This window comes from Gobius niger (assembly GCF_951799975.1).
Source record: "Gobius niger genome assembly, chromosome: 23".
NCBI lineage: Eukaryota > Metazoa > Chordata > Actinopteri > Gobiiformes > Gobiidae > Gobius > Gobius niger.
Genome location: NC_136874.1, coordinates 14,604,898 through 14,622,058, shown reverse-complemented (window position 1 = coordinate 14,622,058; position 17,161 = coordinate 14,604,898). Strand labels below are relative to the sequence as shown.

At 42.3% G+C, this 17,161-nt stretch overlaps 2 protein-coding genes across 2 annotated transcripts; both read right to left on the bottom strand.

Annotated features, from left to right (window-relative positions):
* Nucleotides 1–1,946: 1,946 nt before the first annotated feature.
* On the bottom strand, nucleotides 1,947–3,328 carry LOC306982084 (ADP-ribosylation factor-like protein 4C). Its single transcript, XM_079581877.1, has one exon. The coding sequence runs from the start codon at nucleotides 2,809–2,811 to the stop codon at nucleotides 2,227–2,229; it is 585 nt and encodes a 194-aa protein (XP_079438003.1). The 5' UTR covers nucleotides 2,812–3,328; the 3' UTR covers nucleotides 1,947–2,226.
* A 1,253-nt stretch (nucleotides 3,329–4,581) lies between these two features.
* glsa (glutaminase a) lies at nucleotides 4,582–15,791 on the bottom strand. Its single transcript, XM_079581772.1, has 18 exons — nucleotides 15,368–15,791; nucleotides 11,978–12,068; nucleotides 11,692–11,810; nucleotides 10,809–10,938; nucleotides 10,661–10,740; nucleotides 10,398–10,561; nucleotides 10,181–10,239; nucleotides 8,512–8,544; nucleotides 8,343–8,401; nucleotides 8,150–8,216; nucleotides 8,012–8,062; nucleotides 7,721–7,897; nucleotides 7,518–7,649; nucleotides 7,330–7,422; nucleotides 7,164–7,225; nucleotides 6,983–7,059; nucleotides 6,753–6,816; nucleotides 4,582–6,117 (listed from the first exon to the last, which is right to left on the bottom strand). Exons 1-18 carry the CDS (start codon nucleotides 15,661–15,663, stop codon nucleotides 5,961–5,963), a joined length of 1,911 nt encoding a protein of 636 aa, XP_079437898.1. The 5' UTR covers nucleotides 15,664–15,791; the 3' UTR covers nucleotides 4,582–5,960.
* Nucleotides 15,792–17,161: the final 1,370 nt, after the last annotated feature.

The window sequence follows — 17,161 nt, the reverse complement described above, 5'->3', positions numbered from 1 at the left end:
ATATGTTTGAAGAAGCAGTTTAGGTAAGACTTACAGGTAAACATTTGTTGTGTGGCTTCTCGGCAATAGTTTTATTACACATTACTGCTTGTGTTATAAAACTATTTATCAGTGGCTCCAGAGACCCTTTCAGATCAAGACAATGTGGTGCAAAGTTGATAATACCACAGAGAAAGACCCATGTATGTAATGAACCAGAGTCACACCACAATATACTGAAACATGGCATTGTAAAAGCAATCTGTAACGCTGTAATACTTTGACACTTTTACTCTTGTTTTATCCGGCACCACAAGAAATAAAATTGTTAAAATGTCTACTTTAATTGCTGAAAACCACTGTGAAAGTACCTTTTATTATTACAAAACAACCCCCATTTCTATTTGTTCCATAGTGTGACTAGCTTCACAACAGCGCCCTCTGCTGGAACAGCGGGTTACAAGTCGTTGTTGGACATGGCTTCAGTTATTATGTCCTTGTTCTGCAATAGCTACATTTACAAAAAAACAAATCCATTTCACACAATCCGCCTTATGTCAAAAATAGTTTATTCTTGTTAATATTTTGGCATGTGGACGGTTTGGCCTTGTTTCTGCTACTCTCCTGTTACAGAGATGAGGGCTGCCATGCATTTCACAGCCGCATACATTTGACATTACAAATATTACATTAAATACATTCTTCACAGTCTCTCACTAATTCTCCTTAACAGTCATTCAAATCGCTTTTCTGCTCGTACGAGATTATTCTTTCTTATTTACGCTACATTTTGTAAAAGAAACAGTCAAATACTCACATGTGTTTTATGTAGAATCTAAAAACAAAGAGCCGTTTCTCAACATGTGGGTCGGTACGGCACCCTTTGTTTTGGCACAATAATGGCTAGTCTTTTTAACTAAATACAAATGAAGAGTTGGTTCTAGAGCAGTATGTCTATTATTATCCAATGGGTTGATTTCTTCCACTGACAATACATACTTCTGAGGTGTCCTTTTTGGCGATGGAAATGCTTAAAAAAGCGTGCCGTACCGACCCAATCCACACTAGTCGGAGAAATGGTGATATAAGTAAGACGAGGAGCCGTGCATTATACAGTTTTAACGCACGATGCGGAGTCGAGAACGCCAGGACGAGCAGCTAGTTCCAGCTCTTTGTCGTTTCTATGGAAACATCTGCCTTGGAGTGATATAGAACGATATTTAACTGTCGCCGGACTAACTATGTGGTTATACGAAAATAATACACGCCAGTTAGCATTGGAATTCTCTCTGACCATAAACGAGGAGAGCAGAAGTCATATTCACAGTATCAATTATTATTATTATTTATTACTTTTTTTGTGAATCATTTTTACCCCAAGTGACGACAGCCAACAAACTATACTAGTATTGAATGAAATTGATTATTCAAATATATTCATTTCTTTATTTATGGAAAGGAAATTGGCATTGACATTTCAGGTCAATAATGCTAACCAGCAGCATAATCACTCCTGCATATTTATTTTTGCCATCGGGGTAAAAATGACCCTCTGACTCTATACTGAGTCCGTTGAAAAAGCTCACAATGCAATGAATTAATAAAATAACAGAACAGTCACAGGTGTGGATCTTTCCAAAAAATCTGAGGAAAATCTTGTTTTTGAAGTGTTGAAGGGGTAGAATTCTTAAATCAAAGTCTACAGAGTAAACAAGTTCTACTTTTGATCAGATATGACTTGTGGTTGTTATTAGACTACTATCACAGTTTCTATATAGGATACAGGCTACACATTCATAATTTCATGACATTTTAAAGCACCAATAAGGCCTCTATTTGAATTTGCACGATTGAAATAGGAGAGGATGTACTTTATCCTTCTCAAAAATGCCAATGTTTTGACTAATTAATCGCCATGTCAAAGCTTAGTGTGATTTTTTTTCAGGAGGCTATTATGGCAAAAAAAAGGGTAATATTGTCCAATCATGCGGGCTTTGGGGCCTCAAAATCTAGAGTTTGTGGAGCCAATGCCAAGGCTACATGACTTGGCTCAACATGTGTAGATTTTCGTGCCTTAGCCTATGCCCAGAGTAGTAAGAATGACCGTTTGTCCAATATTTATGACATCAAATTGTAGAACGTGAGCTTAACCTGCCTGGCTTCCGTAAACATCATCCTCACAAGCTCCCTCTCTCTGTCCTTATTGTCTTCTTCATTTGAGCGACATGTCCTCAACGTGCACGTTCATCACTGCTTCTTCTTCTTCTGCTTGAGGGACTTCCGCCTCTTCACGATCATTTCGTACAGTTTATCCATGCCCTCGTGCAGGCCCTCCCCGATGATGGCGCACGCCGGCTGGACGTGGTACGGCGTGCCCGGGCTCAGCTCCCCCAGCGCCAACTGCCTCTCGATCTCGCCCACGTCCAGCGCTCTGGGCAGGTCCTGCTTGTTGGCGATGACCAGCAGCGGCGTCCCCTGGTTCTCCGAGAAGCGCGTGATCTTGTGCAGCTCCGTGCGCGCCTCCTCCAGCCTCTCCGCGTCCACCGAGTCCACCACGTACACGATGCCGTCCGTGCACCGGCTGTAGGGCTTCCACAGCGGCCGCAGCTTCTCCTGGCCCCCGACGTCCCAAAAGTGGCAGCTGATCCCCCGGGAGGCCCCCGCGCCCCCCAGGCGGATCCGCTCGGTGTTGAAGCCGATGGTGGGCACGGTGTTGACGAACTCGTTGAATTTGAGCCGGTACAGCACGGTGGTCTTGCCCGCAGAGTCCAGACCGAGCATGACTATGTGCAAAGATTGGAACGTTGCCAAATTGGAGAAACTATTCCCCATTTTGGAGCTCGGTGGGGAAATAACATTGAGTTACCGTATGCGCTATCAATCACGTCGTGCCATTCCGTGGGTTTTACGCACAGGCAGTCCAAATGTATTCCACAATACGCATTTATTTAGCGATTCATGAGGCGTAAAGGGCGGTAGTCCTGGAGCCAGACACGCAGCAGAAGCAACAGCATCATCCCGGGCTCACCCAAACAGCCACGGAGGGGGTTCGCAGCATCGCAGCGCAAACGGAGGTAAACGGTTACAAAGTCAGCGAGCGGTCACTCACATGGGCGACATACCCGCGCTTACAGACGTACACACGCGATCGAAGGCCTTTAAATGGACGTGTGTGCAGCGTGCTCCTGCAGAACGGAGCCATGCAGGTGCGTAAAAGCGCACAGGAAACAACAGGAGTGATTTCCTGACGATACAGAGCCCACTGAAGTAAAGGCAATAACAAAGAGAAGACGCGCACTCCGCTCGTAGGAGAGGCGAGCCTAGAGCATCCACAGGAGAGAAACTACTGTGCCACAGGGGAAGGTGCTCAAAGTAACAGTTGAGGCGATCCTTGAAGCCTACTCCAAAAAGACACAGCCAGACATCATGAAGGCTCTTGCCCAGCGCATTGTAAAGATAGACTTTTATTGTGAAAGGGTTTGCGTGGCCATAGTTTCCTCTGCGCTGAGCTGCAGACTGATGATATACAACTCTGTTTTCATCAGTCTGTTATGGGCCCAAACACGTGTGGCACTGAGCTGAACAGATGAGCCTCACATTATAATGACAGAAGAAGCATGTTTTATGTTGACCAACGCCGAATGAACAGGCCTAAATACAGAGGATTTATTTGGCTTCCAGGCAGATAAAATATAAAGTATTCCACTAACCACATGGGGTAACACTTTACTTTACACTACCCTTGAACATTCTACCAAATTTAGTATGATGTAATGTGCTACAAAACAATGTGTAATTTGCACATATGGGTAACGCAGGGGAATAATACGCAGTATCAAGGTAGTGTAAAATAAAGTATGTAATATTATAATTTCTTGAGGTTAGGGGAAAAACCCCATTGAAACAAAATTCATGATTTCTTTTATATCCAGTGAAACAAGAACAAAAGGTCTTGCAAACTACTACTAATAAAAATGAATTAATTAACCATAGAGGAATAAGGAAGTACAGGGATGATTACAATAAAGCCTCTAGATGGCAGCACATCTATAACGTGTTGTCCCCTGACTTTTGCCCTGGTGTCTGTGAAATACCTTTACTCCTGTATCCTGTATCTGGCCTGGGGTTGTGTTTCCATCTACTGTCCCTTGCCTGCTCTTCTCATCCAGATGTGCTGCAGCGAGACTCATTCCTGCACTGTGCTATCACCTGCAGTGGCATAGTAAAATAACATGTAAATAATTGGTAATAAAGGTGAACATTTTTGGTCTTTTATTATTGAATGACTTGTTTTAACTTAACGTGTGCAGCACATAGAAAGTGACCCACAACAGAAGCAGCAAAAATGTACAGAACCCACAACTCACCACAATACATTCATATAAACTCATTTGTACCAACACAGACGCGCACAACTGGACACCGCACAAGTAATCACTACGACACAAACCATCACCCGTGATATTGCTGATGCTTTGTGCTTTTGGAAATCTACCTCAGAAGTTTGAACGTGTCAATTTTACACTGAAACATCCACGCTGCCAAAATCAAAATAAAAGTTTTGCATCCATGTTGTAAGTTCAGCAGTGCTTCAGACAGAACGTACAAATCTCTAAAATATCTTACATACAGTCAAAAAGCTGCCATTCAGAAGCCATCAGTCAGTCAAACCTGAAGCTCACAAAATCACTGCTGCGGTCGATAGAAATCTAAATGGAGTTTGAAGGACACTGGCAGTGTAAGACTTGATATGTAGACACTTGTCACCATACCCTGTAATACTAAGAAAAGGAAAGAAGTAGCACATATTCAAACAAATGAATGATGAATACATCTTTGGAAACAAAAACAATCCACTGAACAAATTTGCACATTTTAAAGGCATTCTTTTGTATTCTCTAGAAAGGAAAACAGTGTACAACTCCCATACGCTCCCATGTGCTCCTCAGAAAACTGCTTCACACATTATGTTCTGAAAAGAAAACAAACATTAAGTACTATACACTATATTTTTTCAGTTTTGTCAAAACCTGCATGGCCTAAACTCAAATAACTGTACAACAATGTTAGACAGACCTAACACATAGTCAGCCAATTTATATAAATTACATTTCTCCTGTACTTTCGAGACATTATGAACAGGTAAGATATTTTACATTTGAACGGTTTCTGAGGAGCACATGCAGCAATATTCTTATATAGTGTCCATATTTATACACTATAGAGTCAAGTTTAAAGTAGAATCGTAAGGACAATGCTCCAGTTTTACTGACATCTTTACAACCAAATGTTATTTTACAAACTCAACTACTTTGAATATATATTCACACTACATCATTATACAGTAGACTACTTATCATAAATAGATTCATAAATATACACTCATCACACTCAACAGTGTTTAAAGAAAGTACATTCCATCGAGTGATGGTGATTTGAGACAAGGATCAACACAAAACAGATTTCCTTGATTTTAGGAGTTTCCACTGCAGTAGTGCAGTATACAACAGTATAATACTGTGAACTTTTAAGGTTGTGCGTTCCCACTTCAACTGACAATCATGAACAGTAGAAGTAGCCTAATATATTGAAAAAGAGTGTCAGAGGGAGATGTTTATGCTTATAGACATAGTCCACGCTCAGGTTTAGATTTAGTTGTGTGTATCATTTGGACATGTTTATGTTTATTTACAGGATCCCTGCTAGCAGTCAAGCTGTCGCTATTCTTCCTGTGGTGCAAAATATGTTGCCCTCCTTTTTTAGTATAATAAACTTAATCATGTAGTGTATCTCTCCAGTGGAAACATTTCTTAACACAGACATTGAAACAAAGACAAGAGACAAGAGAAACTGGTCCAAACCAAGTGTTTTGGCTACACCTACAGAACAGAAACACAGAGGATACTGAAGAGCTGTGTGTGGGAATCATCATGTAGTGTTCCCAGGAGCCTCTCCTTGTCCTGGTTGTCCAGGTGTTGCTCTCAGAGCATGCCATCCAGGTTCTTCTCAACGCTCTCCTTGTCCTTGGAGATGTCCTTGGTTTCTGCGGGGCTGTACTTAGTGTGGTAATCTCTCAGGATGGTCACGACGTCATGGTGACCAAAGTGCACGGCCTCATCCATGGGCGTGTTCCCCCACCTGTACATTAGTAAAGCAGTTATATCAACCCTATGTGACTGCAGACTAGGGCTGTGCAATTAATCGAAATTCAATTACGATTTCGATTACAACAGTAAACAATTACAAAATTAGCATAATCGCAAAAAAACGATTATAATTTAATTTTAAATTTATTTTATTTTATTTTTTTCCTATTGTTTTTTTTTTTTTGCAAAGCAGACTTGCATTATTTCAAGGCGCTGGGATTATCTTCCCTTCGCTTTTCACGTGCCATGGCTCATGCTTTTGTCTGACATAAAAACAAACGGCGCTGTGTGATGATGTCGTCAGGCCGCACTGCTCAGTTTACTTGCGCAGGTGTGAGGGCTGGCCAGCAGGTGTGAAACAAGGATGTCTCTTTAATCAAGGCGTACTTGAAATCATTTGTACTTTTATGACTGTCCAGAAAACATCAAGTGTTTTGTAGTTTTGATTAATAAATAAATAAATAAAATAAAGATAGACTTTTTTTTAAAGGCAACAAATAATCGTTTGAATAATCGGGATTTCAATTATGACAAAAATAATCGTGATTATTATTTTGCCCAATGCAGACAGATGTTTGGTGAGGCCATATTCCTCTTCAACATGCAGTTCATGTATACAGGACGTACCTGTCTTTGGGCACAGGGTTGACCTTACAGGCCTCCAGCAGGAAGTTCACCACCTCACCATGACCTACAACAACAAACAACACAGAGTTTAGGCATCTACTTAGAAATCCATTGAGCCGATTTAAGTTACTGTATCCTCATATTCAGAGCAGACTAATGTAGATTATTCCTGTTTTATAAGTGAACATGATAAAATAAGATTGTACATTTCAAACAACGCTGTCAAGTACCTTCTGCGGCGGCCACATGCAGTGCTGTACGGGAGTCGTAGTCCCTCTGCTCCATGTCCATAGAGGACAGAGCAAACCTGCACCACAGCACAGAAGGGACAGAACACATGGATCATACACAGAACGCATTAAAACACATAATATATATGCAGTAGTAGCACTTGATTATGCTGGAGCAGACCTTCTAAGAGCTGACACGTCTCCAGTGTAGGCAGCAAACAGCAGGTTAATGACAGACTTCACCTAAACCATGACCAAACGGGACAAATCTTCAGACACTATGCTACACTATGCAATAAACTGAATGAGTTTGGTTGACATTATCAAAAGATACAGCCGAGACTCACCCTCTGGTCCCCTCCCTCGCGACGAGGATCCAGTTTCTTTGCAAAGTGCCTCAGATTGTCATAGTTGTGGAAGTTGCAAAGAGAAACCAGGTCCTGAAAAAAGACAAACATAGCACCCTGTAACTCCTCCACAAACAAATGTATAAAATCTGAGTGACACTTGTTGATTTAAGTTCTGATGTCTTTACCGTGCAGAACTGGATGCCCCTCACACTGTTGCCCATTTTGTCCAGAGGAGGAGACCAGCACATGATGCCCATGACGTTGGGCACCACCAGCAGGATACCCCCAGCCACACCAGATTTAGCCGGCAGACCCACCTGTGAGAGCAGCACATACTGAGTCTCTCTGGGCTCACGCGTGAAGACATAGAGAGAGGAGAGATACGCACGTGGAAGGCAAACTGTCCCGAGAAGTCGTACATGCCGCAGGAGTGCATCAAGCTCAGAGTGTTCCGGACAGCCTCGGGGCTCAGCACACGCTCTCCTGTGATGGGACAGAAGCCGCCATTGGCCAGTGTGGCCGCCATGACACTAGCACTCTCACAGGTCACCTCAATGGAGCACAGCTGAGGGGAACAGGACACACTTCAGTACAGACAAACTGCACATGTGAGCTTGTAATATGTGAGGGGAAATCTATAACTTAAATGTAAAGTTGAGTTGTGGGTTCCTTGTTTTACCTGGAAATAAAAGTCTAGGATGGATGTCATGTCTGTCCCCTCCGGAAAACACTGTGCAAAACACAACAAACGGTCACTGTCGACACAAGAAAACAGTTTCTTCTCATTTGTGAAGGTCCACACAGTATAGCCTCTTACCTTCTTCTCTTTCAGGTAGTAGCCAATGGCAAAGTTTCGGTCTCCAGACTCCCGCTCGGACTGGAACCTAGGACAAAAGGATAGAATGAGGGCAATCTTCAGGACATTCTGCTTTCTATGTGCTCCCCAGTCAAGAGGATTCTGTACTGCAGTAAGTTTTAAGGAATGATAATTAAGACGCGTTCAAACTCACGTGGCATTGCTGAAGCCCACATACTCGTTTCCGGCCAATTTGTTCATGAAGTTCATAACCTGTAAATGCAGAAAAAAGGCAATAAGGGATGGACATGGTCAACACAGTGTGCAGGGAGGTCCAAGCAATAGCTTTGTTCTTTTGCAATCAAATTCATGTTTGAACTTACATAGTCAAACTTCTCTGCATTACTGGCCCCTTGCTAGAATACAAACAGAACAGTGTTAAAATTAAAACGCTTGATTTCACAATAAATAATAGTAACGAAGTAGCACTATAGAACATCTACACAAACATTAGACTTGCATCTATACTATTACAGAGCTTTGAAAACAGTTTGACAATTAGATCAACATAAAGACCACCATTAAACCCATTCATGAGATCAGATGGATTAGAATTAAAGACGTGCTGGCTGGAGATGAGGAGGTGAAATCAAAATGTTAACTGACCTAAGGAATACAAAAAAATCAGTGATAGAATCATTTGTCTATTGTTATTCAGTGGGACTACTCATTAAAGCACTATCACATAGAGCATACAGTGATTAGGCTCAGTGGGGCTCAAAATACACAAATCAAATACTTAACACTCAACTTCTTGTATTTTATCAATGTAACACAAATTATATTACAGTACAATGTTTGTCAATAGTACAATTTAAATTATACATGATCTCACCACATAGTTCGATAGTAATAAAGGCTAATAGTGTCTGAAATAGTTTGTAAGGCCAACTCATGTTGACTGATACAATCCTATGAGGAATGAGTATGGTATTTGAGTCATTTCTGAGTTGAGTGTACTGTTTATGTCCATAAACAGTGTTGGAGAATGCGAGTGATTAAGGAGCCAGTGAAGGCTAAAATTGGTTAAAATCCAGACCAAAAGGGAAAAGGATTAAAAAAGGAAATTACCAACGTCATTGACCTGTTGATGTGGTCATAATTTCCCACAGATCCTAATGCTGGAAAATATGCAACAACACATCAAACCACACAACGAGCCTTCAAAAGGTACATCAGAAACAAAAGGCTAGACTGGAAAGAGAAGGGGCACATGCACACATCCCTGAGGGACACCTGCTTAAACCCCTCTGTCATTATGCTACAGAATTAAAGCTTTTCAGAAACAGGTTTTTCCACGAGAAATCTGTGTTTCACCAAAAGGTACACTGTGTTCCCCACCGGTGCCAACAAAATAATGAGAACAATACTCAGAATCAAGTGTCATTTGAATCATGCATTTGAGTCTGAAGCTTTGATAAAGGAGTTACCTTACGTTAACATTTTATTCCCTAGAGAGGCCAAAAGTTGTATTCAATTGTAATATTGACAGCAGCTTTATCCTAAATTAACAATATTTATCTTTTCCTGAACATTTACAAAACTGCAAATGCTTGGATTGTTTAACATATGAGGTCTTTCTACAGTACAAAGTCAAACATGAAATGTATGAATGTACACAATTTCACTCCTTTCACTATGTACAGAGTATTGTGGTTAACTTTCTAAAGCCATCACATTCAGCAGGTGGTGCTGTTGTGTCTGTGGGCGCTCAAAGACTATGTTCACATAGCACAGCAGTTTGGCTCATAATCTGTAAATGTAGTGTATTTGACCGGATGTCTCCTCCACCCACTCACTGCCCTCAGCCACAAATCCCTTTTACATGATCATCTCTGGAACTTAATCTGCTGCATACACTGTGCTGCGTCATACAAGTTTGATTCTTTCTCACAGTTATTCAGAACGCTTCTGTGTTTTAGCATAATTCAAGATGCAATCTTTATCTGACAATTTACTCATACCAACAAAAGTACTCTACAATAGACATACCTTGATGAGGGAAGTACAGACAATAGCTCCAGCATTCACCATTGGGTTGTGTGGTTTATCTGAAGAGCACAAAAAATCAGTGCAATCAGTAGTGATTGTGATGGTTTGGATTTGACAAAATAATGACTCGACATCTACTCTACTCTAAGTCCAGACGACTTCAATAATGTAGATGCCAGACTACTGGAGTTAAAATACAAATCTGTCAGATACTTGCCATCTTCATCGAGGAAGAGCTTGTTGAAGCGCAGACCGCTGGGCTCTTTGCCGATGAATCGGTGAACATACTCTGTGCCGTGGTCGTGAACAGCGATGGCATATTTCAGCGGTTTCACACACGACTGAAGACAGAAGGGAACTTTGGTGTCTCCAACTGTGTGTCTAAAAGAGAGACATCCAACTGAATATATTACCAACTGGTACATTATTATTAGCACCTGCTCACAAAGTAACAAAGCCTTAATAAAGACATGAGCGCACCTCTGTCCATCAACAGTGCACAGAGCCACGGCCCACAGGTCTGGGCTGAAGCGGGCCAACTGGGGAATGTAGTCTGCCACCTGAACACACACACATATATCAGACTGAGACTTCCACTAAAAATATACAACAACAGAGATGATCTGACCTGCCCTCCTGGCATGGTCTTGGCGTTGTCGTACAGTTCATCAATGTGGGCACAGAACGGCTGAAAGTCTGGAATGACAAACTTCTTTCTGAAGGCCTGTGTGAGCAGGACTATGTTGCTCTGGACACATCTAAAACGAGAAAAATACTCTAGTTTGACAACATTAATAGACATGAGAAACACAAGTCAGATCCTCCAATGTTCAATCACCGCTTACGCCAAAGATGCTAGTAAAACATATAACAAATCTTGGACTACTACAACTTGAATTGATTGAAGTAAAATGTGAGTGTCACCAGCAAAAGATCTTGATTTGAACACTTAATTTCCTAAGGCCTATCGAATGGTGTAATCCCCAATGATGGGATACAGTGAGAGGTAGGAGCTGTGTTTTGGCAGAGTGATTGGTACTGAACATGTATAATGCCGCTAATCCCTGTTGCATAGCCTCCTGGGGAGAAGAGTGTGCCAGTGGATCACATGACTTGCAGCTCTATAAATAGTGCAGGAGCGGATGTGATGGAGCCAAGCCAGGAGCGGCAGCACTGATACCGACTATACTTTTGTTTTTAGGGGGAGCTTGTGTACTCCAGCTGTTCACTGCACCCTCGGGCAGGGACTTGGAGCAGGACTTACCACGTAGTCGGGATGATGACGAACTAAACAGGGATGGACCTGGAACCAAGACTTTCTATCTGAGAAACTTCTCATCAAATTGTGCTTTATTCTATTTATTTTGGGGCGTTGATTAATCGTGATTTTCACAATTATTTATCTTGAAGTCACTGTATTGAGTCTCAGTATATGAAAGTCTGTGTTTAAAATAATTTGTGAATGTGATAATTCTTCATCCAAATGAAGAGCTGGTGAAAAGTGAACATACTTCTTGAAGAGGTGTCGGTCCAGCGCTCCATCTGAGGTGGTCTTCACTGTCACTTTGAGCATCTCCATACATTCTTTGAGGCGGGGGTCTCCAGTGCGCAGTCCTGTGGCTTTAAGAGCCTGCACAAGGGGAAACAGGGACACAGCAGTGAACCAGTGTTGCTTCATTCCAGACACGGATCAATGAAACTGGGTGGGACTTCCTGTCATGCATTAGAATATGTAAACATCGACTGTTTGTGTTTGGCCCAAGGAGCTCATTCGTCCTAGATGTGTTGCCTACTCACATTGGTGAACTTATGAGCCGGGATCTTCTCCTGTCCCTCTGCGATGGTGTAGAAGAGCAGGTCCTCCAGGCTGGGCAGAATGCCTGCCTTCCTTCTCCTGCAGCAAACACACAGGCCCGTTGAGAAGAACACACCTCTCACATGAGCTACACTACGTCTACAGAGACAAACCCTTAGTCAGAGGTGAGGAACTGTTAGGAAGACTGCTGTGGACACTCTTACACTGGCCTTAGCAGTCCATGGAAACATTTATAGTCTACTGAGAATTGCAGCCAGAAATGAATTTACTTAGTACGTATTCATAGAAATTATAAATGTGTGGGAAGTAAAATGACTGAAAACACTACAGAAGTTTCAGCAGATGAACGGAGACACTGTGACTTCAGTGACTTTATTGTTTTATATGTGACTTTATTTCCCGGCTGGAATTCTCAGCAGCTTTCAAACAGAGCAGTCTGAGGAGGAGATTTAATGCGTCTGAAGCACAGCAAACACTCTGTTAGAAGCACCAATAAAGATCACTCTGTAGAGAGCCGCGTGCACTCTCTAACTTACCTGCAATGCATCGTTAATAGGCAGACATTATGTAAACATGTAACAATCACTGTTATTCAAGTGCCGTTCCGTCTACAGTCTAATGTTGAACATGCTAGTTTAACAAAGTAAGATGGAGCACGTCCCACTCTGGAAATGAAGAAATGAGTGAGTCTGTTGCCTCCAGGTTCATCAGAAGATCATACTGCTGAGATTTAGGCGCAGTGCAGAAATCACACTAGCACGGCAGGTAAATGCTGCGGACTAACATCACAGGACAACCATTCATTCCTGGGTTCAAATGGTCAAATCGGACAAGAGGCGTGGCACAGACATGCATAATACACGGCCTGGGCATTACTCAGACTTTTAGCACGACTTTGAACCTTAGCTTTGGTTTTGCAAACTTGTCCAACAGTATGATGGGATCTGAATGAACCTGCTGGCTGTAAGTCGGGGGTAGTTCGCAGGTGTGGGACAGAGGGTCAGAGCTAAGGTGCAGGGTTCAAGCACAGCCGCTACAGGAGGAGAGACAGGTCAGTCAGGTTTTGGAACGGCAGCAGCTACAGGGAGGTGTCGGCTCTACTTCTACTGCAGACATCTACCACAGAGAGATCAGAGCATACTTACAGAGGCAAAGCAGACCAACAACGGGAGGAGAACACAGGAACAAACACGCATTAGTCATGACTCCATACAAACAACAAAACAACATTTCTAACATGTGCAGTGGTTCATTTCGAAAACAGGGCTGGCTCCACTGCACTTGACTGATTTATAATGAGCACTGTAAATGAAACTATAAAAGAATTTAGTGTTAGTCAGTGAAGGGAGGAACATCTGGGCAGTGTTGTTACACAGCTGTCCTCATTAGCGCCAATGCTCCTCAAGGTGAATACTATATTTTGTATGAATAAATCATTTATATAACACATCTTCTTTGTGCATGACCTAAATAATGTCTTTCAATGTGATAATAACTAATGTAATACCATGTTGTTTATGCTTATGGCTTGCTATAAACGGGATTAGCAATCATTATTAGACATCCTCCCCGGGCTGGTGCGTGAATGGTCGCCCTGACATGTGGTGGGCCTAAACGTGTGTAAAAAGTGCTGAGTTTTCCAGATGTTAGAACCAACTGCTCGTGGTCCTGTGGAGATGAGAGCGTGGCCTGTTCTCTCTGTGACTCATGAGCTGCTGCGGGCTGTGCAGAGGCTGGGATCTGTGCCAGAGCCTTTTCACGTCAAATCAGAGTAAACTGCAGTGGGAGGACTGAGGAGTGTGCAGTGTAAAGTCTGTGAAAGGCTTATTAACCGGACCACAGCCCCCAGACCTTCTGCCAGGCGGAGAAGTCCTCAACACAGCGGCCTGGGAATACTGCAGACAGCTTCACATCAATAATGCAGTTATTACTTTGTTGACCTGCAAATCCAGAACAATACCTGCTGGTAATAACACATAAATGATCTACTCAACTTTAATATAATATTTAGCTGTGTGGTTTATCCAAATTCTGCAAAGTAATCACAGTAAAATTGTTCAGTTAATGCCATAGACTGTAGAATAATGATAGACTAGGCCTCACCCATAGCGTTCAGAGTGGGCTAATTGTAAGTGAAGCTCATTCATGCTAGCAATTTAGCCAGCTCCATTTATTAGAATAGGGCGAAAAAAGAAATAAAAAATAGCAAAAGGAAAAATGAAGATGATGTTGCGCATGTTAAAAACAAATATGTTAAGCCTGTGATTAATAACGTTTAAGCCCATTACAACTAAGACCCTCCGGAGCCTGCCCCCATTTCCTGTTAGGCTTCAGCAGATAATGGTGATGCTACGACCATGGTTTATACAGTCAGTACAGTAAATGGACATGACAGTGTTTAAGGGTCACCATCCCTATGCATCTTGATGTTAAAAATACAGTTATTTGTGTTCTTGAGACTCAGTATTTGTTTAAAATAACAAATTGGGGATATCATGTGCTTAATAGTCTATAAAAAACTGTTAAACTTTAAGTCTTTGAGATATTATTTTTGACTGGTGGCCCTTGAACAACTCGCCCTCGGCTCTAAAAAGGTGAACCCTGGTTTTGACAGGGCAGGAGTGTCATTGTATAAAACTATACTGACTCACCAAAGAATGAGTGACATTGTAACAACCGTGTAACAATTCTGCTTTTTCCTAATATATGAAAATAAGATCTCGTAAACAGAGGTATATTTTCCACATTGGCCCTGTCTAACTCCCATACAGAGCGATGTTGCAGAGTCATGAGCTGAAGTCTAATGCATATTTAATGTAAGTGATGATGAGAGACAGCGCATCATGAGTAACTGTCGCTTGTTCAGCTCGTTCAGGCCGGTCTGAGGATGAGGAGCTGTGAAGAACATAATCAAAGTTGTCAGGGGACAAAGGTCACTCTACGTCACGCGCTGCTGTGACGCTTCTCTCGAGCTGCGCGCGGTCACTCCGACTTGGTCTCCAGCTGCCTAACACTTTACACTTCTCTATCTCTGCGATGGATGAAGGGTTCATCGAATAACAGTCTGTCATATGTTGTTTTTATCTTTAAAGATATACGCCATGAGAGCATTTAGCTTCTATTACAGCCTGCTAAAGGCGCTAGCTGCTTTAGTGATGCTCGATACATAATTCATCTGTAAAAACACATTAGCTACAATAACATAGTACATAACTCTTCTAACGTGGCTGCAGTAAGCGCCTTTTCTCACATCAACAAAAACTGTCCGACGACAACCTTCATAGTTTATTATAAAATAATCTGGTCTCAGAAGCATTGCAACTGCTAACAAACTGCTCTGAAGCACCTAGCAGGTGCCGCTGGTCACTTACTCCGTGGTGCTCTGGCTGGCTGCGTCAGTAGGACCGTCCTCTTTGGAGCTGAAGCTTCTCTCCCCGTGCCTCGTCGTGGGCTGCTGGGGGAGCCTCCTCCAGCCGGCAGAGAGCCGCCTGGTCGGCGTTCTTCCATTCACAGCTGCGGTGCTAACGCTAAAGCTACGGCTAAAGCTACAGCTAAAGCAGGAGGCTGGAGCAGGTGCCGCAGTGACCGCTGCTATCCTACCTGTCGGCCCTTTCAGCTGGCTTTGAAGCAACTCTTTTAGAGCAACCGTTGACCGAAGGTGTAACATTTCAAAGTACGTGTTTCGACGCTGTAGCTAATGTGTCTCTGGTGTGACAGCTGTGGAGTTGAGGAAAGTGGTGCTGATGCTGCAGAGCTGCCGGCAGAATAACGGTCCTCCCCGCAAAGCAAACAGAACCAACCAACCTTTACCCCGCGCGCTCTGTGATTGGACCGCAGCAGCGCGTGCCTGAGCCTGATTGGTTAGGAGAGCCGTCAACCACCTGCAATGTCTCGGCTTGAGCATGTAGACTCTCTAGACTAGACTCTAGAGGTCGTTTTCACTTACCGGCTCCATCCCATCCAGAGAGAAGGAAAACACTATGTAAGTATGTGAGTAGAACTAATGTACACATGCAGGCTTGTGGGTTTGCCTCCATTTCAACATTTACATCCTTTAGGTGTTTGTAAACAAAGAAAAACATACCAGGAAATGTAGTTGATACCCTAACTTGGCTTGGCCACAGCTGCATTGAAACATAGCCTGAAGCCTCCGCTCTGGTGAACAAATAAGAGCGGAGTGTAAAGTAGCTGACTAATACAGAGGTATGTATATAATAGTAGCCTGCCAATCTATTAAGCTGTTGTTATTGATGAAATTGCCTTGGCCTGATGTTTGAGGTGCTGAGGTTAGAGCAACATCTGACAGGATGGCAATGGAGAAGACGAAGGGTTACTTTTGTAAGGGAAAGATACTGAAGGTTATAGGGCCTAGACTAGAGATGTGAAACTCCTTAGTGGAGTGGTACTTGTCCTGTTGTGACCCCTTGTGGTTACTCTGTGGTACTGCACCTATAGTAACCGCTTTCAGAAGATCCATGTACTGAGCATCTGAATGTAAGTTTACTCTCACATTGTTGTATCTATAGTTCATGGCAGTTTCCTGAAAGCACCCTCTGTTCTCCATAGAGGTGCACCCTTTGAACGCAATATTAGGATATCTGAAACAAAATTATCACTGAAAAGTGTTCAAATTCATTCAATGAAGTGGGAGAATCTGCCGGTTCACATCTCAGATTGGTTTAAGGCAAGTGCACCAAAAGTATAAAGTGATTGTTTCATCTGATCAATAGTGACGGGAACATCGTTGAGAGGAGAATTCTTGGTTTAATATTAGAGCTGCAACTAACGATTATTTTGTAATCGATTAATCTATTGGTTATTTTTGCGATGAATCGATTAATCGCTTGGCTGTGAATGGTGAAAATTTTTATTTTTTCTATTTTTTTTATCACATAAATCGAAAGTGGTGCTGCTTGAGGATGTGGTGATGGAGTAAACTTAAAGTAAATGTTTGTAGGAGGCTCTTAACGCTAATTCTTCTTTCTGATTGGATGAGACTCAGACAGATATTCATGAACTCTACAATGTACAAAACACTACAGACCCAAACTATGAAAAACAAAGTAGATTTTCATCAAAAATACAAAATTTTCACGTCATTTTTGCTCTATTTGAGTCTGTGAACCAGAAAACGATTAATCGATTACTAAAATAGTTGTCGACTA

Excerpts from the sequence above, each read along its gene's own strand:
- LOC306982084 (XM_079581877.1), bottom strand. The coding sequence starts at position 2,811 with ATGGGGAATAGTTTCTCCAATTTGGCAACGTTCCAATCTTTGCACATA.
- glsa (XM_079581772.1), bottom strand. The coding sequence starts at position 15,663 with ATGTTACACCTTCGGTCAACGGTTGCTCTAAAAGAGTTGCTTCAAAGC. Across the intron at positions 10,240-10,397 it reads GCTCTTCCTCGATGAAGATG|ATAAACCACACAACCCAATG; the intron begins GCAAGTATCTGA and ends TGTGCTCTTCAG. Across the intron at positions 7,226-7,329 it reads GCGAGGGAGGGGACCAGAGG|GTGAAGTCTGTCATTAACCT; the intron begins GTGAGTCTCGGC and ends GTCATGGTTTAG.